The 20,804-nt window shown below is 45.1% G+C and overlaps 1 protein-coding gene and 1 long non-coding RNA gene across 3 annotated transcripts; one reads left to right on the top strand and one right to left on the bottom strand.

Moving 5' to 3' along the window:
- Positions 1 to 965: 965 nt before the first annotated feature.
- Positions 966 to 2,709, bottom strand: LOC119316204 (chitin elicitor receptor kinase 1-like). The gene is made up of 2 exons (XM_037590525.1): positions 2,013 to 2,709; positions 966 to 1,003 (listed from the first exon to the last, which is right to left on the bottom strand). The coding sequence occupies exons 1-2, from the start codon at positions 2,674 to 2,676 to the stop codon at positions 966 to 968; spliced, it is 702 nt and encodes a 233-aa protein (XP_037446422.1). The 5' UTR covers positions 2,677 to 2,709.
- A 7,754-nt stretch (positions 2,710 to 10,463) lies between these two features.
- Positions 10,464 to 11,772, top strand: LOC119314826. Of its 2 annotated transcripts, none has more exons than XR_005152471.1 (3): positions 10,464 to 10,681; positions 10,774 to 11,225; positions 11,325 to 11,772. It is a non-coding gene; the product is annotated as an uncharacterized LOC119314826 (long non-coding RNA). The 2 variants fall into 2 exon arrangements; XR_005152470.1 differs by having other exon boundaries at positions 10,464 to 10,920; positions 11,153 to 11,225.
- The last annotated feature ends 9,032 nt before the right edge of the window (positions 11,773 to 20,804 follow it).

Genomic DNA, 20,804 nt, shown 5'->3' with positions numbered 1-20,804 from the left:
TATATATATATATATATATATATATATATATATATATATATATATATATATATATATATATTGTGTTACTATTCATCACTCAGGGTGCAGAATAAGTTATTCTTCGCCCGAGGTAATCTTACAATCGCTTCCCAAATAAATTACGTTTAAAATATAAATAGTTACGTGCATATTGATTCAATATGTAAAATTTGGTATAAAAACACAAAATTATAGGTTATAAGACCAAAAAATTCACATTTTATGGATGTTTTACACTATGTTTTTACATTCGTAATTTTACATAATATAAAATATTTTTTACGGCGAGTACATATTGTCTTACATTCTTTTTTTATGTATGAAATAAGAAAAAAATTACGAAACGTAAAAATACGGTGCATTGATGTTAAAATAACGAGGGAGTGAAGAATAACTATTCCTCACCCAGGATAACGAATAGCGCGACCCTATATAGTAATGCGATTACTATCTACCTTTTGACAAGCCATAGTAATTGGCTCATGCCTAGTCGTAACTCAATTGCCATGCAATACAATTTTCTGTTAAAAGAAAGTAACATCGTTCAATTTTGGGTTGTAGCCCTGTACTCCATGATTCACGTGTTGACAGCTAACAAATAATTGGTACGCAAACAATTTGCTAATAAAAGAAATTGACTCGTTGCGAGCGGTAACGCAATAGGTATATTCAATCAAAATACTCCTAAACTTCCCTTATTTTTAACTCCCATTTAGTCCCAGCTTGATTTTTACATTACCAGACGAATTACAACAGTCCTCACTACTCTTTTACTTCACCTAAAATATGCTTTCTGTTTCTTACTAGAATTAATGAGAGGGTTACTAGAATAGAAGCTCAATTACTATACTCCAGCCCATAGTAGTTTTGCATTGTCAAGTTCTGATCTTTGACAAAAAATATGACAATCAATTGGACCGACAGTTTTACTATAAGAGAAATTACTAGAATACACCATATATAGTAATTGTTTTACGATCACCTATAAGAATGGCAACCATGTTATTGTTTAGCAGGGAGTAGGAGTGGTGTGATAGTCAGTAATACATTTGATTTCATTGTCATGTTTGCTACAAAATTTACTAGGATTAGCAGACGGCTGCTTTGCATGCGAGACGGGAAAATTGTGCGGACCATGTAGTAACTCATTTATGTACATTACGTTTTCAGCCAACTGTTTTACGAGGAGTAGCAGACCCTCTGGATTAGCTGAGCGGAAGGCGCAGTCACCGGAGCGCACGATTAGCTATTTTGCGCGCCCACTCACTTTAGCGTCATCGTATATATATGAAAATGATTGTGTACTTCTGGGAGTACGTACTCCCGCTTCTCATATACCACGTAGATGAATTATTTATACCACTTTATTATTTTTAATATACTTCATTACTAATTATTAGATACCCCAAAATGAGTTTTATGAAAAATTTCATGTGAGTCTACATATTTTTAAATGTTTACGTATATACTGATGTGTTTATACGTGAAAAAGGTATATTACAAAAAGTACATCGCAGATGATATTTTTTCAACAAAACTCGTATTAGGGTATCTTAGAATATTTAATGAAGTATATTGAGAATAATAAAGAGGTATAATTAATGCGTATATAAGGTATATTGAGAATGGGAGTACATACTCCCAGGAGTACAGAAGAGGGGTCCTATATATATACTATTCCAACATATGAAGTAATTCGATGATAGGATGTTCGGAACATTAAAAGATTCAAGTAGTTTGAATATATAGGGTTGCCGCTATATGTCATAGCCCGCGATTTAAAACATTTTGCAGGACATATAACTATTCCAACAATATTTAGGCATTTTTATCCAAGTTAATACGATATATGCATGCAGAAATGGCATGGCGCAACCCACAGCAACGTAGATCAATATCAATCAATAGTATGTGGCAACAAATGGCACATAAAGGAAGAAACGTGTGAGGTGCACCATAGAGAGAGGAGCTACGATCGAAGCCTCGCGTACCTTTGGCAGGGATATACACGATGCCGCTCCCGGTGGCACCATCCATGCCGGGATTATACCTCCGGACTATGTCCATCTGCTCCGGCGACGAGAGGTCACGAGTTGCGGCGACGGAGGCGAGCGTATCCCAGTCCCTTAGCGGGAATGTGCGGAAGAGCCCGTAATCCGTGGAGATCCTGGCGTCGCCGCAGGAGCAGTTGACGGTGACGTTGACGGTGGCGTCGTCGGGGATGTTGTTGGGCGGGTACGTATTGGTGGCCTGCAGCCAGTCGGCGGTGGTGAGGTTGATGTAGTTGTTGGCGATGCTGGCGTAGGTTTCTCCCGTGACGACTTTGTAGGGGATGGAGGCGGCGAGGTAGGTGGAGGCCGGGTCGGAGGGCCGCGCGAGGCACTCGCAGGGGAAGGGGACGTCGACGCGGTACCCGGCGGCGGCGACGTCGTCTAGATTGGGGAGCCCGGGGTTATACTTGGCGAGCAGTCGGTAGTCGGTGAAGCCGAAGAGCTGCGCGATGTAGGTGATGTTCGTGTTCTTCGTGACGTAGTAGGAGCCCAGCGCGAGGTCGCAGCCCGCGCTGCAGCCGTCCCCGGCCGCGGTGGCCATGTTGGAGGCTAGGAGGAGGAGGAGCAGCAGGAATGGTAGGAGAAGAGGCGGCGGAGCTTCCATGGCGCGGGTAGAGCTGAAGCAGAACGTGGAAGCTTGGCACCCTTTGAGACAAGAGTCTGTAGACACGCTCACGCGTTGGGACTTGGGAGGTGGTGGACTCGGTCGTATGTTTTATGGCCGTGTGCACCGATTCAACAAAACTAGTAAGGGAGGGTGTCATTTCCGGAAGGTCAAATATGTTGTTTTCTTCTTTTTCTTTTCAACAAAGGCTGTTCGTCCCTAGCTGGTGATGGTGACACTACTAGCTAGCTTCTGGGAGGATTCATGCATATCTCTTACTAGTCAGCAATATCCTTCCAACACGCACAAGTGCTGGCAGGGACACCATTGAACATTATTGACTTTTGATGGACTTTATCCTCATATAGGTGGCCTGCTTGGCTTCACCCCACCCCCCATTTTTTTTAATTTTTGACTTTTGCTGGACTTCACCCACAAATAACTTCAGATGTAACGCTCTTATATTTCTTTACGAAGGGAGTAGTTTACAATTTACCACTACCTATACTAGTTAGATGGCTCTGTTGTGTTCAGGGCATAAAGAACAAATGCTGTGAAGTGAAGCGAACTATATATACTAGTAAGCGTGCACGAGCAACGCATGCTGAAATGTTGATCAAATACTTCACATGTTAGAAAATAGAAAGTGTTTCTTGCAAAATACAAATGAAACTCATACAGAAGGACATGTCATTCAAATTGTATTTTCAGAAATGAGACTCCATCAGTACGTGAAGTCAAATATTTAGGAACGGAGGGAGTAACTGATACTAGCACAAATATTCAGTACGTGAAGTCAGCGGAGTTCTGATCATGATCCAAATCAAACCAGACCAAACCAAACCAAATGAACCAACAATATAATTGACTGCATTTGTAACCAGCAACTTCTACAAGCATAAAACTTGCATGTCTTATAGAAAAAATAGCCCAGCTTTCACAAATGAACTTTGTAACACAAGAATGATATTGTATAGTGTACCCAGTAAAAAAACACAAATACAACAATCTCAAAAATAGATAGGTGCTGCTAAGATAGTTGCTTGCTATTCATGAGTGTCGAAATTATATTGTTGAATGCAAAAAATGAAGAATCTCATGTTCTCGGCACAACTTTATTTTTACTCGCCACTAGAGGAAAGCTACAGCTACAAGGAGGTTTGTTGTTACACACCATACATCAGTGTCCTGGTCCCTGGCGTCAAGCAGAATCATGGTGATATCCATGGTTGCATCTCGTAGAAACTGTCCTAGCACAGCATCAAATAAACACAACTCATTTTGTTATCAAATAATTAACCACAACATAACATGAATATGACAAAAGAAGAGATGGTCGTTCTTTGTGAAGGAGCAGACAAAGAACAAATTCTACAAATAGTGCTATTGGAGCAGCATCAGAGAGTCCAAATCCCATGAGATTATCACAAAGGAATTTGAATGCCCAGAACACAAAGAGTCACAATGCCGCATAAAAATCAAGGAAACTCGTAGCTGGAAAAGAAAACTTGTTGAGCCAGAGAAGACGAGACTTCACAATCTACATAAAGATCAAAATGCATGCCAGAGGATTCAACATCTTCGAGATATTCGAAACGGGAAGAAAGAAATGGCTCATGTCGACCATGTTTAGAGCATGCAGTCTCTAGTACATGTTGACTACTCATAAAGTTGCAATAGCACTCTTTGTTCCTTGGCATAAATTAATTGTAATTTTTTGCATTATTAGATGTACTCGATGTTTGTACTCAAAAAAATTCAGTCATTTGTAGTGTTTATTAATGAAGTGCGTGATGTTCACTTCTGAAGCAAAAATGGTGCTACCTTTTGGTTGCATGTAGCCTGAACCAGAGCAAAAGAGGTGCTACAGTCTACATATTGGATACACTCGCTGTACACATCTGTATGTTTGTCTATCACCCACCAAAGTGTGATAATTTCAGAGGTGGGTTCCCACTTGATCCCAGTGCGTTGGAATTAAGTGGGATGTGGTGGGACGCCCACTATCAGTCCCAGCTGCAGCCTGAATCCACTCTCTCAGGCTCCTCCTCTTCGGGCTGGTGCCAGCACTGAAACTAAATCCAGCTTGAGACACCGACGGAACAGAGTGTGCTTTGAAAACGAAACACTTCCGGGTTCAGATAACCAATGGCTCAGATTTATCCGAGCACAAGCTAGCAGATCAACGGCGGACAAGCATCTATGGTTAATGTCTTTATACTGTTATAAAACATCAGGGCCCCGATATTACGTGAACGTTCGATCCCCACATACCCCACCCGAACGAGATGTTTTGTAGGAGGAAGGTACTCGCCAAAATGAAAACGTTTGAAGGCATATAAACTGTAAGGGCAATTCTGTTCACTTTTATCACTTTTGTTGTTCATATGCAATCTGAATGGAGGGTGCCCTGCAAAAAGAACAAACAACAGAACCAGGTCCTCCATGTGCATTTGAGTATAATAAACTTGTACAAATGAACCACAAGATAAAAACAAATAACATCCTAGATTTCTAGCAACATAATTACCATCGAAAGTCAAGCAATCTCCTATTCAGTTTGTTGTGAATAGGGTTCACCTCCTCTTCAGCCACCTTCTCTTCGTGGCGTGTTGCATGGCCATAAGAAATTCTTCCCTCTGCAACAGCGATTTACTACTGCATTTCTCCCCCGGTAAGCTTTGAATTTGATTCACAAAAAGTTTTAATAGGTTTTGTTCTATTGGTTATTTAATTCCATACTTGGAATTATGTATTAGATTTATAATATTGCTCTAAAATTCTTTGAGATAATTTTATAAAATCCAGAATATTATATTAAGAATATTATTGGCTATTATATAATTTATAACCTCTGCTAATTATTTATTTTAGATTGTAATAATTAATAATCCTTAACTGATCAATACTCCTATTTGTTTTAAGTATTTAAGAGGCTTGTGGCATCGGCCCACTCGGTTCAGCCGGCTGAGGAAGGTAGCACGAGCCGGGACTTCCTTCTTCCAGGTCGCCGCCGTGGCCGCAGCTCCTCCCACTTGTACCCCACCTTCTTCGTCGCAAGGGTAATTGGATTCCCTCATCAGTTTCCATTTCATCCTGCCATCAATTCCTTCCCTACTGAAGGACAATTTTTTCACAACACCATCAATGGTAGCCGGTGGCGTTGTTTCAGATTATCTGACGATGCTTTCGCAATTTTGATCTGTCAGCGTCAGTCAAACCCCAACCATGTGTGTGTATGTTGGGTTTATCATCGCAGTTTGCTTCTCTTTTCAGTGTACTTACATGGTCAGCCAGCTCAAATCTTGATTGCAGTTCAGTGTTCGGTGTTTAGCTTATTTTGCCCCTCACAGAGCAAAATACCCGAGTTGTACAGAGCTTTGGTTGCACAAGTTTTTTAGATCCGGGAACCATGCACTGGGTTGCCATCCGGCAGTTTATATTTGTTTCAGGATGGTACATGAAGATGCGTGATTATCTAAAAAGTCTTTCTACTGCTGTTAAATTTCACTTTCATTTCACAATTTGGCTGGGCGTCTTATTCACTTTCTTGAATGACTCAACAGATCAGAACTAGGTGGAAAGTCTCAGCAATCACAAGATTCTGAGGCCAGGCTTGAGCAGTGGCTTTACCACGGCGGCCCGCGGATGGAGGCCTGTGCTGTTTTCCCCGACGACATCCTTGTTGAGATCCTCTCGCGGCTCCCCGCCAAGTCAGTGTACCGCTTCAAGTGTGTCTCCAACCCGTGGCGCTACCTAATCTCCGACCGCAACCACCGCAAGAGGCTGCCGCAGACCCTCGCCGGCTTCTTCTACGTTAGCGAGAGCTGGGACAACAACCGCCTCTGCCCAATCTTCGAGCAACACTTCAGTAATCTATCGGGTTGCCAACCGCCGTTGGTCAATCCCATGCTCCCGTTCCTGCCCAACCATGCTGACATGAGCGTCTTGGACTGCTGCAAAGGCCTCCTCCTCCTCTGCCACCACAAGAGTACCTCTTCCCCACGGCACTATGATTACTTCGTCTGCAATCCCGCTACTGAGAAATGGGTAGCCTTGCCGGACCTTGGGGTTGGGGACGATGATGAATTCTTTCCCTACCCCTCCTGTCTGGTGTTTGACCCGGCCGTCTCCTCTCATTTCCACGTCTTCTTGTATCAGGAGGGGATCGGCTCAACTGGCCAAGTGAGGATCTACTCGTCCCGCACTGGTCGATGGATTGTCCGGGACATGAGCTTGAATCGCTGGATTTGTCTACGTAGCACCGTCTACTTCAATGGCCTGCTGTATTTCCTTACCTATGAGTACGTGCTCGTGACCATGGATTTGGAGGCAAAGGAGTTGAAGGAGATTAAGTTACCCGATGCTGGGGGATCTACTTTTTTCCTGCTTGGACAGTCTCAGGGCTGCTTGTGGTATGTCGCCAAAGATGAAGATGAGAATAAAATATCATTCTGGACTCTGGAAGATGGTGCATGGAGCTTCAACCATAGTTTCCCCGGTTCAGACTGTCAACATCCTGTTGCATTTCACCCAGATTGCAATACCTTCTTCTTTACTATGGGTTTGGAGAACAGGCTGATGTCATATGATATTGATCGTGGCAAAGCAGGCTGTCTTTTCGTTCTCGGATCAGGCCATTTTGACTGGTTTCGTCCGTACGTGCCTTGCTTTTCAGACATGTTAGCAGATGAGGACTGAGTGTTGCAGGTAACTTGAATTCAAGTTCAATTACTGGATCCCATGTTTATGTGATTCAACATTTTTCTATGAGATATTATAAATGTTCTGTGTGAATTTGAATAGCAGGGCTGACTGCAGAAAGGAAATATAATGCCATGGTTCTGAAGAGAAAACCGTTTGAAGTTAAAAAGTATTACAGGCGGTGTCATATATAGTTGGAGCTAAAACCCTTAATCGCCTCTTTTGCCATCTCCTGTATAGCCATATAACCCTTCATCGCCTCTTTTACCTATTCATAAGGGAGGAGATTATTTTGACCTTTATAGTTGCTGTTATGCGTAGAACGTTTTGGATGTGAGATATTTCCAAACTACATACTGAAACCGAGCTTGCAAGCTCTTTTTTGTTAACTATCGCTTGCAAGCTCTTTTTTGTTAACTATCGCTTGCTTATAAACTTTCCAATACAATGAGACAGAGGAAGCCTAAACAAAATTCTCTTGTTCATAAGCACGTGGCACAGGTAGAGCTACATACATTGTAACGGAGACTCTGTTCGAGCATAGCCGGGTAGAACAGAGCAGTCGGTTCGTTTCATTTTCAGTAGTTTTATTGTTTCAGCAGCCACAGTTGTCGCCTCTGTTGGGTTGTATCACTAAGAAAACCTCATCTGAGAAATGGGCCATCAAACTTAACATTCAGCTAGCACTCTAGCAGCAATCCACAGTACGGTGTTGGCGTTTCTTGGATAATGAACAAACATCACTGGAGTTATGTGAAGCTGTATTGTTATTCAACCAACAGCCTTAACATTCAGCTGGCAATTTAGCACAGAAAGGTTCATATTAAGGTTTTTCTTCTTGTTGTTTTACATGCAGGCAGCCTCAGCCTGTTACTCTGGATGGATAGCTGAGAAAAAACACTTAGGAGAAATACTAGTGGCTGGGGGCCACCAGGATGGAGCCGCTTGAGGCGTGATGGTGGGGTGCCTGATTTGTTGCTGCCCATTCAGCTGGATTGTTTGGTCCATGTTGTGTACATGATCATTTCTAGAAGGCTTAGCAGATAAATCATATTTATATGCATCAGTAAGTCATATGAATAAGTTTTCAGAAATGATCAAGTTATACAAGCTGAAGTTCATCACAGATTGATATGTCTTAGGAAAGCAAGCACCTGGTTACTTAGTGCATATTTATAGAGGACGTTAGGCATGTGTTGCAGCCGAGAAATTATAAGTTCAGATCACAAGGAAGTGAAATTCTCCCCCATTTTAAGCTCCCCCTCGCGTCGCCTCCCCTCGGGCGGCGCCAGGGGCCCCAAAACCCTAGCGCCGCCAGCACCTCCTTGCCACCCCCTCCTGCCGCCGGCGTGGACCGCGGTGGCGGCGGGCCCAGTGCCAAAGGGTACTGGGCGGGTGGATGTGGCGGATCCCATCTGAGGCGGCGGGGCGGCCCTTCTCATGTGATCCAATGGCGGCGGCTAGGACGGAGAATCCGGGCTGTGCGGCGGGGGCCGGAGCACCATCGCCGGTAGAGCGGTGGCCCTGCATGGACGGCGGCGGTGGCAGCGCCCCATCCGGCGGGGTGGACTGTCCTGGTCGTGATGGTGACGGCGGTTACTGCGGATCCAACGCCCCGTTTGGCTCCGTCGTGGGGAGGCCTTCCGCCGACCGGCGGCGCGTGGAGGGACCGGTGAGGAGATGCCGGATCTCGGCCGGAGTACCGACGGCAACATACGTCTTCGTGGCGAGGTTCCGCTCGATTCCAGCCAGCCACGAGGTTGGGAAGATGTGGCTTCCGTTGAAAATCGCGCCTGACTGCTGTCTTGGCGGACGATGGCGGCGTCTCGGACGTCGTTTCCTTCTGGAGGCATCGTCGTTGCAGGTCACATCAACCTGATCGGGAAGTTCCGGGGGAAACCCTAGATCTGGGTCTACCGGATCGGACGATGACGGTGCTATCGGTATCGTTCTCCCTCATGGGGGCATCGTTTTGGAGCAAGTGCTGGTTGGAGGGGACAAGAGGAGGAGCGGTGTTTCATCTGCTCCATTGATGACGACAGATCTCGGCGGCGTGGCGCAGTGGAGACTCGGCGCCTGATGAGCGGAGATGGACTCGCGCAGGAGGGTGACGCTGCCTGGCGTCGTGGTGGCATCGGCGGCAGTTGGACCGGGCAAGGTTGATTCAGCAGTACAGCTCTGAAGATGGATTGGTGGCAGGTGGCTGCGGCGGCCTCATACCCGGCAGGCGTCCTGGTTGAGAAGCACGCCGGACTGGTGGGTGCCCATACCCGGCAGGCGTCCTGGTTGGGACCTCAAGTCTTAGATGTTAGGTTTGGCTGCGAGGTCTGTTTGGTATTAGGCCCAGACTTTCAGCGCCCCTACATCAACTGGATAGGAATAGCGACAGATGTTGCTTAGTTTGGTGGCTTTAGACTTATTGTTGTATGGCTCTGTAAGATTTTGTGTCAATAATTAATAAAATGGCTGTATGCATCGTCCAGATGCAGAGACCGGGGGTCATCCTTCTTTTCTAAAAAAACTTAAAACTGATTGTAGAGACAATGACAGCCACGCATTACAATTGATTCGAAGGTAGTGTAGCACATACTAAGAAGACTAGGTCTGTAAGGGTTCGATTTTTTTGGTTTTTTTAGATTTTTTTTACCATGTTTCTTTGATTGACACGTGTGCGTGATGGTCTCCTAGGGTGTCAATGAGTCTATTTTTCCTGCAGTCATGTTCTGTTTACTGTTGACATTGTCACACTGCGTGCTCTTGCTTACTGACACGTGTGATGTGTGGTCTCCTAGAAGGTTCCTCTTGTCCTTTAAAAAAGTTTGTTTGACTGTGTGCTGGGTTGGTTGAATTCACGTGGCCGTTTTAGAAGTATGTGTCCTGGTGTTGTTCCACGCACCTTTGCATGGCTCATGCATGTGGCCACGTTGGCTTCATGTATCGTTGACTGCCTATGCCATCAATTGACACGTTGCTTTCTGGTCTCTTCTCGTGGGTTTTGTTTTGTTTTCTTCTTTTCTTTTGGTTGCCTATAAGTACTTCCTTGTCTGGTGTTCGCTCATGTCCCTCTTGTTGTGTCATTTCTGGTCGTTTGGTCTCTTGCGGTGCGAGAGGGCGCCGGCCAGGTGGTGCAGGTGGCCGATGGCGCCGGCAGCGCACACGGCCCCGGCGGGAGTCTGGTAGCATGCGTGGCCGTCCGTCGTCGTTCGGATCACCCGCCTACAGCCCGACTCTCTCTACGTGTGGCTGGTCTTGGCTGTTCGGCTGGCCGTGATTTCGTTCGTTCTTCATCTGGTGTTTCATGGTGCTGCTCCGCGCGTGTGCGTCGTGGTTCTTTTTCGGCTGCTCGGCGGATTGGTCAGCCAGTACTCTCTCACACAATTTGTTGTGCAGCAGATTGGATGTAGGATTCGGCGGCGACCGTACGAGTGCGCCGTGGCGTTGTTTGCCACTGCCGCCACTGCCTGGATTCGCTCGCCGGCATCTGGAACCGCCCCATGGATTCGTCTCGCCGGTGCTTGGAGTCTCCGCGCCGGCAGCATGGTATCCCCTCCACCTTCCCATTCCATGCTCTCCTCCCGTCCGGTCCTCCCGCGCTTGCTGCCGCGTGTGGCGTGCGTGCCTGTTTGCTGTGCCTGTGTACGTATTTGTTCTGTGCTTGTGTGCGTGGTTGCTAGCTGCTGTTGGGCACCGGGCCATGGCCTCTGCTGTACGCAACTATGATTTGCTAAAGAATGCAGTTTGCTTGCTACTGACATGTTGATGTTGCTGCCAGGGAGAAATAGACATGGCATCCGCGGGTCAATTTTCAGTTGAGAGGCTGGGAAACACCAAGCATATATCATTTGGTAAGTAAGGTACAAGCTAACTTATTTCTTGTTTCCAACTTTTCATGCTTAATATTCTGTATATTTCAAATTCTAATACTAGCAGATGTGTTTTGCAAGTCGCATGAGGATTGAGTAAATTGATGATCATTCAGTCATCAAGGAGACGACAACTTGATGAAAAGATGCATTGGATGCAGCATATGGGGCAGTATTTTGATCTCATCTGATGCATGTATTTATTATTTGTCTTTATAACATGGCATTTTATTAATTATTCATCTATACTTGAGCGTATCGCTGTATTGGTGAATTGTCGTATCCCGTGTCGTCGTACCCTTATCACGGCATCCATGTTGCCGTATCGCTGCTTCATAGAGGAAAATGGAGATGCTGAACTTCTGAATGATGTTGGCATGGTACCAAGAATATAAATATTGGGTTGTTAAATTATTGTTCGGCTGGGATCTTTAGACGAGGATTCTTACCTTGATACATATCCAACACCTTTTGTTGCTTTGTACTCCCTCCGGTCCTTTTTACTCTGCATTTTAGGTTTGTCCGAAGTCAATCTCATTCAACTTTGACCAAGTTTATATAAAAAATTATAAACATTCACATAACAACACCAATATCTTTAGATTCATCTTGTAATATATTTTCATATTATATTTATTAGATATTATAGATGTTAATAATTTTTAATATAAATTTGGTCAAACTTAGCAAAGTTTGACTTTTGGCAAAACTAATGTGCAGAGTAAAAAGGACCGGAGGGAGTACACATTGATAATCTGTACGCTTTGTTCAAGGTGTTGAAATTTAAGCCCTAATTCGTAATCATCAATTAAACATAACACATAGATTTATGCATGAGTATGAAATTCTGTTATTTTGAAAGACCCTACTTAGGAACCAAAGTATGACAACAATGGCTTATCGGCAACCGTTTTACTATCAGATAGATTAAATCCCAGCAAACTGAGATTGAAAAAAAAGCAAATATGAATTAGTGGATATGTAGATATATCATTCTCTACTTCTGAATGAAATAGAAAACAATAATTTGATATCTGAAACAAGAAGAATCTAACAAGAAAAATAACATTCTACTCAAAAAGAAAAAGCCCAAGCATGAGCTGCCCAAGTTGCCACAATTCAGTCAGCCTAGGAGTAAAGTTATATCAAGCAATGGCGCATCAGCATGCTCTTTCCCTGCAGAAAGAGTTTACAAGATAGACAAGAATTTTAACCAAAATTTGTGACAACTTCTCATAAATTCTGCCGCTTCACATGTCCCGCAATGTGCAGGAATGAGCAACTCAATACCACCAGAGAACTGTAGAATCATCAAGTCTAAGCCACACTAACTTTGTATATCTATGTAATATGTTATGTTTGGTTTATTAGTAGTGTGTCTCTTTTTTCTCATGTAATTGTCTATATCAAATGGGCATGCGCTTTATTACCCCAAAAATGTGTTATCTATCAAATTTCTTCAATCCTACCACTAAATGTGTGAAACAATATCAAATTTATGAATCAAACAAGTAAGCACGCATAAGTATACAACAAGGCGCGACACGGGGTAGCGCACACAATGTGTGAAAAGCCAATTCCTTCTCCCTTGTGTTCTCATTTTTCTTGTAAAATTATCTAAGAAAAAAGAATGAAAAACCAATCCTCCTTTGTGCTCCTCTTACTCTTTTCAAGTTAACTAAATTGGGAGCTTATAGGAAAATGATACATCTACAGATAAATACTGCACAATATATGAGCATGATTATTAGTGCTATATTGTGAGAAGGAAGGACTTGCTACATGATTTTCAGAGGACTCATTGCAATCTGGTTTTCCACTATCCATTATTTCAGACTTGTGTACTTAGCTATTGCCGAGACACAAGAATTTGGTGAAATGGTTATAATATAAAGCAAGGTCCATCACCTTTTCTCCAAAAATGTAAGCTGTGGCCAAATGTATTGCTTACAGTTACCTTTCGTCCAAAAACGATTATACTTTCATGTCAGTTGTAGCTTTAGCCGGGCCTTCTGGATGATGATGATTTTCAGATATTTTGCATGGTGTTTCTAGATTTGTCTCTCTCGAAGGATCCCGTCAGATTGTATCAGATCGTGCACCGCTTTGCCGCTAAATAAATCATAAAAGGCTTCCCTATCGTGAGTCCCCGAAATCTCACACTCCTGGCCTCCCAGCCCCATCACCCAAACCCAGCCGGATCAACATATCAGTTCTAAGAAGAACAAGAGCTTCCCAATTCTGCGGCCAGTATCACTCATAAAAGGCCTCCCTATTGTGAGTCCCCTGAATCTCGCACCCCCGGCCTCTGAGCCCCATCATCTAAACCCAGCCGGACGATCAACATCTCAGTTCTAAGAAAAGAGCAAGGGCTTCCCAATTTTGCGCCCAATATCTACTACTCTCTCCATCTCATAATGTAAGACGTTTTTTGATACTACACTACTGTCAAAAAATGTCTTAAATTATGAGACGGAGGGAGTATATTACTAGGTGTCGTAAATCTTGAATTTATGTACCAACTAGATGAACTGTTTCGTTGTATGAACTATTTTGTCACAATCTCCTACCTATGTACCAACTAGATGCACCATTTTCTTGTATGAACTACCTTGCCACAAAAGAACTCTTGGGTCAACTTACCAAATATTACAAAAAAAACTAAATATCTAATTAGTTCATGCGGCGCGGCGTGCCGCCGCGCACTACACGCTAGTATGTTTCTATTTTAGCACGGGAAAGAAGACCTACGGAGATAGTACAACCCAATGGCATGAAAAATGTATCCATTGAGCTGACACTCACCTTCATCACCGCCTGCTCGAGCAGCTGCTCGTCGGCACCATTGTTGGCTCACCGTTGCAGTATTCCTCGATGTAGACCACGTCCGTCTCGCGGGCGCGACAGAAGACTGATCTTCTGATGCCATCATTGTAATGTGATGTCAAATAGAGAGATCAAGTGTGGAGATAGTCACCATTCACTGGTCCGGTCTTGCAAATATCTTAATACTGATGGAAACTAACAAGAAAGTATAATATTCATAGCTCTTTTTTTTCGAAAAGGAAGACTCCCCGGCCTTTGCATCAGAATGATGCATACGGCCACATTAATAAATAAACAAAGTAGTTCAACAAAGTTTTATAGTCTGAAAACCAAAAAATCGGCAAGCTCACAAAGAGCCACAATGCCAAAAACCAAAAGGCCAAAAGCCACAACCGGCTGGCATAACAAAGATAGGTAAACTAATTGTCTATTCTATTACATGACCGCCATCCAAACCGGTTGAAAATATCCCGCGCTACCATCTTCCACTGGACAGATCTACTAACCAAACGCTCCCTGGCCTCCGTCGGAGTGAGTAATGACCACATACGGATCAGCGCGGTAACTCGGAATAAAACCTGCAAAAGATGAATATTTATTGTTCTGTTAAAAGCCAAATCATTTCTGCAATTCCAAATTGCCCACAACAAAGCACATACTCCTACACGAATGTGTCTAGCTGTTTCGGACTCTATCCCAACAAGCCACGTTCCAAATAACGTACTAACCGAATTCGGAGGAGTAATGTTAAAGGCAATATGCACTGTGTGCCACAAAATCCTTGCCAACGGGCAGTCAAAGAAGAGGTGCTGGATAGATTTGTCCCGATCACAAAAACTACACCTAGTAGATCCTGTCCAGTTGCGCTTGACCAAATTATCCTTTGTTAAGATGACTTGTTTATGTACAAACCACATAAAAACTTTAATTTTTAAAGGAACTTTGACTTTCCAAACCTCTTTAGAACTAGGAATAACACTAGAGTTAATGACATCGATATACATTGACTTAACCGTGAAGTGTCCAGACCTAGTAAGCTTCTAACACAACTGGTCGGGCTGATGAGATAGCTGAACCTTCATCGGTCTACTCACTAAATGAATCCAAGCTTCCCACCGGTCGCCCACAAGCGCCTTCCTAAATTGAATATTAAGGGGAATGGACTGCAAGATCGTGGCCACAAGAGCATCACGACGTTAAACAATACGATACAAGGACGGATACTGAAGTGCTAACGGTGTTTCCCCAAGCCATGTATCCTCCCAGAAACGAGTGATGTTTCCATTACCGCCTATAAACTTTGTTCTATTAAAGAAGGCAGCTTTGACTCTCATAAGCCCCTTCCAAAACGGTGAATCTGTTGGTCTCACCCTGTGACAATGTTTTGGACTGCAGATACTTACTATGGAGAATCTGTGCCCACGTGTCCTCCATCTCAATTGAAAGTTTAAACAGCCACTTGCTGAGAAGACATCTGTTCTTCACTTCAAGATTTTCAATACCAAGGCCCTCCTGGTCCTTAGGTCGACAGATGACATCCCATTTGGCGAGTCGGTATTTTCTCTTAAGTTCGCCACGCTGCCAAAAGAACCGTGATTGATAGAAGTCTAGTCTTTTCCTAACACCAACTGGGACTTCGAAGAAAAATAGTAAAAACATAGGCATACTCGTGAACACCGAGTTAATAAGAATCAGTCGGCTTCCATATGACATGAGTTTGCCCTTCCAGCAGCTCAGTTTCTTCTCAAACCAGTCTTCGATGCACTTTCATTCTCTATTTGTCAGCTTACGATGGTGAATGGGTATACCTAAGTACGTGAAAGGTAAAGCCCCCAATTCGCATCCAAACAATTGCCTATAAGCCTCTTGTTCCTCCTTGGCTCTACCAAAGCAGAACAACTCGCTTTTATAAAAATTAATCTTCAATCCTGTCAACTGCTCAAATAAGCACAACACCAGCTTCATATTTCTCGCTTTTGCCAAGTCGTGTTCCATGAAGATGATTGTATCATCAGCGTACTGCAGGATGGACACACCACCATCAACGAGATGAGGCACCAAACCACCCACCTGACCGGCCTCCTTTGCCCTTCCTATCATAATTGCCAACATATCAACCATAATGTTAAACAGAATAGGAGACATTGGATCGCCTTGTCTCTGGCCCTTATGTGTCTGGAAATAATGACCTATGTCGTCATTCACTTTAATTTCAACACTTCCTTTTTGCGTGAAAGATTCTACCTAGCGTCGCCAAGCTTCATCAAAACCCTTCATGCGTAAGGCCTGCTGAAGGAAAGGCCATTTGACTTTGTCGTACGATTTTTCAAAATCCACCTTGAAAACAACTCCATCTAGTTTTTTCGTGTGGATCTCATGGAGCGTTTCATGAAGGACCACAACCCCTTCAAGGATGTTCCTGTCCGGCATGAAAGCAGTTTGGGTAGGCTGCACCGCAGCTTGCGCGATCTGTGTGAGTCTATTAGTCCCAACCTTAGTAAAAAAATTTAAACTGACATTAAGAAGACAGATGGGCCTGAATTGCTCAATTCTCACAGCCTTTGTTTTCTTAGGAAGAAGGGTAATCGTTCCAAAATTCAGTCAAAAAAGCTGAAGCTGACCAGAGAATAGATCATTGAACAAAGGCAATAGATCCCCCTTAATAATATGCCGACACTTTTTATAAAATTCAGCCGGAAATCCATCCGGGCCGAGAGCCTTATTATTTTTCATCTGGGATATGGCCTCAAACACTTCTTTCTCCGTAAAAGGAGCAGCCAAAATATCATTCTCCACTACAGTTAGTTGAGGAACATCCTCATTCCTGGACTCATCCAGAGACACGCAGTTAACCTCTAGAGGTCCAAACAGCTGCTTGTAATACTCAATAATGTATAATTTTAGGTTCTCCTGTCCTAAAATCGTTCCTTTATCTTGTTCGAGCTGAAAGATCCTCTTCTTTCTGTGCTTACCATTAGCGATCATGTGAACGAATTAAGTGTTCGCGTCCCCCTGGACAACTCGTCGGACCTTGGCCCGCAACGCCCACTTCAATTCCTCTTCACGAAGAAGCTCTTTCAGCCTCATCTCCGCATCAAGCTTAGCATGAAGTTCCGGGGCCGGCAGAACTGTGATTTTTGCTTTTACATCTAAGGACTGAATAAGGGTAAGGAGCCATTCCTTTTCGACCTTATAAATCCCGCTAAGATGCTTAGCCCACCCTCGCAGGAAACTTCTCAAATGCCGGATCTTATTCTGCCAGGGCTCAAGCGCGGTCCTACCTCCTGAATCCTTAGCCCGTTCTCTGGCTACGAGATCGAAGAAACCGTCTCGTTCAAACCAAGCAAGCTCGAAAGGGAACAAGTTTTTGTTTCCCAAGTGGGTGGCCTCACCAGAGTCCAAAAAAAGGCGTGTGATCAGATATTCCACGGGAAAGAGCCTGAACTATTACAAAGGGAAACTTCTGTTCCCATTCGACGCTAGCCAACAGTCGATCCAACTTTTCAAACATCGGATTTGGCATCGCGTTAGCCCAAGTGAATTTTCTTCCCGAAAGCTCAATCTCTCTCAGATCCAAGCTTTCAATAATAGTATTAAACATGAACGACCATCTGCCGTCAAAGTTATCATTGTTCTTCTCCTCATGCCTTCTAATGATATTGAAATCCCCCCCCCCACCAAGATAGGTAGCTGCTTAGAGACGCAAATCCTAACCATATCAGCCAAGAACTCGGGTTTGAGTTCGGGTTGTGCGGCACCATATACCGCCACAAGAGCCCAATTGAACCTATCGGCCTTTGACCGCACCCGAAACTTAACTGCAAAATCTCCCATAACCACACTTCGAACCTCCAGCGAATCGCATCAAACTCCGAGCAAGACCCACCCGATCTCCCTCTCGGTAGCAGACAGTGCCAGTCAAAATCAATACCTCCCGACAGAGTATATTTAGAAATTGAGGTGCAAAATTAGCTCTACCAGTTTCGGATAAAGCGATGAAATCTAACCTATGTTCGATAGATGCCTCAGCAAGAAACCTTCTTTTAGCCAAGTCTTTTAGACCTCTGCTATTCCAAAAGATCCCTTTCATAATTCATCATAAAAAAAATTGCCGTACGGATTCTAGCACTCCTACGCACCGCGGACACCGGGTACACCTTCCGCTTCCACTTGCATTTAGAGATGTTCTGACTCTGCAACCGGTCCTCATAACCAGTCTCAGAAGGTCGAACCACAACATTCTCAGAGTTATCATCCTCCTCCTCCGATTCAGGTAGGGGAGGTATAAGATCCGCATAAAACTTATCGAGCACCCTGACCCCCAAAGCATCAACCTCGGAGTCACTCATGGGCTTAACTGCAGCTAAGTTACGAATCATCTCTAACGCCCGCTCAGCCTCTAAATCCAGGAGATCATTAACATAATTTGAAATTTCACTATCATTACTACCTAGTGAAACTCCTAACTGGTTTGCATTATTAATAATCTCGTTATTAGAAAAATGCAAAATGGAATTAGAAGTATTGACGGACATACCAGTAGTGACCTCAACGTCACGAAGCTTGGCCGCCCTCATGGCGCACCGCTGCTGAATGTCGTCAACCTCCGGCTGATTCTAGAGATGGCAGCTCAACCGTCGTCCCTCAGAAACCGGATCCGAAATCCCACCAAAAGCTATAACCTCCTCCCGAGAGATCCTCCCCGAGGTGGGGCCTCCAGGCTCACCCCAAACATGAGGCCGGTCAGCCTCCACAGATGCCCCAGCGTTACCAGGAAGCAGAGAGGCACTCGCCAGCGCCGCAGATGATGGACGTGCCCCACCGCACGCAGACGGCAGCTCACCGGGGGAAGGGAGTGCATAGGCCACCTGCGCGAACTCCCCACCCAGCACCGGAGGGACGGCCACCATAGGCGCCCCAGGTGAAGAGGACTCCGAGGCCACCTGCCCCGAGCCCCCTCCCGAAGGTAAAGCCGCCACCTGCAGAGTCGACGACGCGATGGGAGAAGAGGACCCCGAGGCCACCTGCCCCGGGTCCCCTCCCAGCGATAAGGCCGCCTCCGCCGAGACCTCGTTCACCACAGGAGGCGAAGAGGACACGGGAGCCACCTGCCCCGAGTCCCCAACAGAAGGCAGCCCCGCCCCCTGCAGCACCCGCACCTCGGTAAGAGGAGAGAGAACCGGGGCCGCCTGCCCCTGGTCCCCTCCCGAGGGGAAAACCTCCAACACCGGAACCTCGTCCTGAGGATAAATAACCTCCTCCACTCCCCTAACCGAGACCGTCGAGGCCCCAAGAGCGGGGCTCAGAGCATCCTCAAAAGCTAAAGCAGGCAGCACAAGCTCAAAAGCCTCGTCAGACTCCACCCGATCACACCAAAGCTTCGCGGGAGCAGAAGCAGACTCAAAAGACCCAAATCTCAGCGAAGTCGTGGGCACCGAGGAGGGAGGAACCGCCCCATCCCCGGTCGTTGTAGTCACGGACCCCGGTCCCTTGGACAACTCTCGTCCCGTATCCTCGACCGGCGACTCCTTCGCTCCTGCGCTATCATCTCCCTCATGCATATCAACATCAGTCCCGTTAGCCGCCTCAGCCAACAGGCTCTCATCCTCAAACTCAATCACAAGGTTATATATCTGGCCTCGATATGCCCACTTGACAACCTCGGGCACGAACTCAACGTCCAAAATACTAACCAGAATACGAGCAATCCCGTGAGCTCTGGTAAAAGCCATATCCACTCGCTCAGGCTTCCCCACCATAATGCCCAAGCTAGCCACAACCCTAGCATCCTGCATGGGCCTCGAGGGAGCCCTGGAGAAACGCAGCCACGCCTGAGTAAGCGGCTTACCCTGAGGCTCCACCTGCTTCCACTCATGGAACTCGAGGATGCAATCAGAACCCGGCACATTACACATCCCAAAACTCAAAAGCCTCTGCAAATCCTTCACCGAAGGGAACTCAACCCTGAAACTCTTTTTCGCAAGACTGACGAGCTCCCACTGAAAGTCCCCAAGGGCCAACTCCCTGTGCCTCTGCACAATCTGTGTCTCAGAAATCTCTCCTCTGGTCACCTTGACAATCCCAGTGGTCATGCTCTGGGGCTCGTCAGGAACCTCCCTCTCATTAGGAGACTCAAAGAACGTGAGTTCAACACAATACACTCCATACATCATAAGAGAAGGTGCCTGATCTCGCAGAAGTGGACAACCTCCCGAGTCATGTGCCGGCTTGTCACAAGTGTCACACAGATCAGCCACACACTCAGCAATAAAATGGCCTCGCCACAACGATAGCATAACATTTTCTCTTTCTTGCGCGCCCACTTGGACGCCTTTTTTAAATCAGCCCTGTCCAACTATCTACTACAACAAGGTAAGCCCGGTTTCGGTAAAGGAGGGGCGTTGACGGTGGCACGCACTCTGCTCGCTTTGGTGCTTGTAGTCGTCGCTAGGCGGTCTACGAACATTGATGTAATTTCTATTACTTTTCGTGTTCTTTATACTGCCATTATGTTTGATGAATATGTCGGATATTTTTTTCGAAAAAGAAGGAAAGAATATTTGGAAACTTGCTAAACATTTTTTTCCACTAATACCACTGTTTGTACTTACTGGGTGTGATGGCGTTAATCACGTACTCTTGCCTTGTTGCTTGTTGAGAAAAGACAGGCTTAATAAACTGGAGAGAGACAGAGAGGGAGAGAGAGACGGGGAGACCTCTGAAAACCACCCGCCC

The sequence above is a fragment of the Triticum dicoccoides genome, chromosome 6A (assembly GCF_002162155.2).
Source record: "Triticum dicoccoides isolate Atlit2015 ecotype Zavitan chromosome 6A, WEW_v2.0, whole genome shotgun sequence".
NCBI classification, from domain to species: domain Eukaryota; kingdom Viridiplantae; phylum Streptophyta; class Magnoliopsida; order Poales; family Poaceae; genus Triticum; species Triticum dicoccoides.
Note: the sequence above shows the minus strand (reverse complement) of the source record. Positions and strands in the feature narration are given on the sequence as shown.

Coding starts and splice junctions, on each gene's coding strand:
- LOC119316204 (XM_037590525.1), bottom strand. CDS start 2,676: ATGGAAGCTCCGCCGCCTCTTCTCCTACCATTCCTGCTGCTCCTCCTC. Junction 1,004..2,012: donor CGTGTATATCCCTGCCAAAG/GTACGCGAGGCT, acceptor CCATTCTTATAG/GTGATCGTAAAACAATTACT.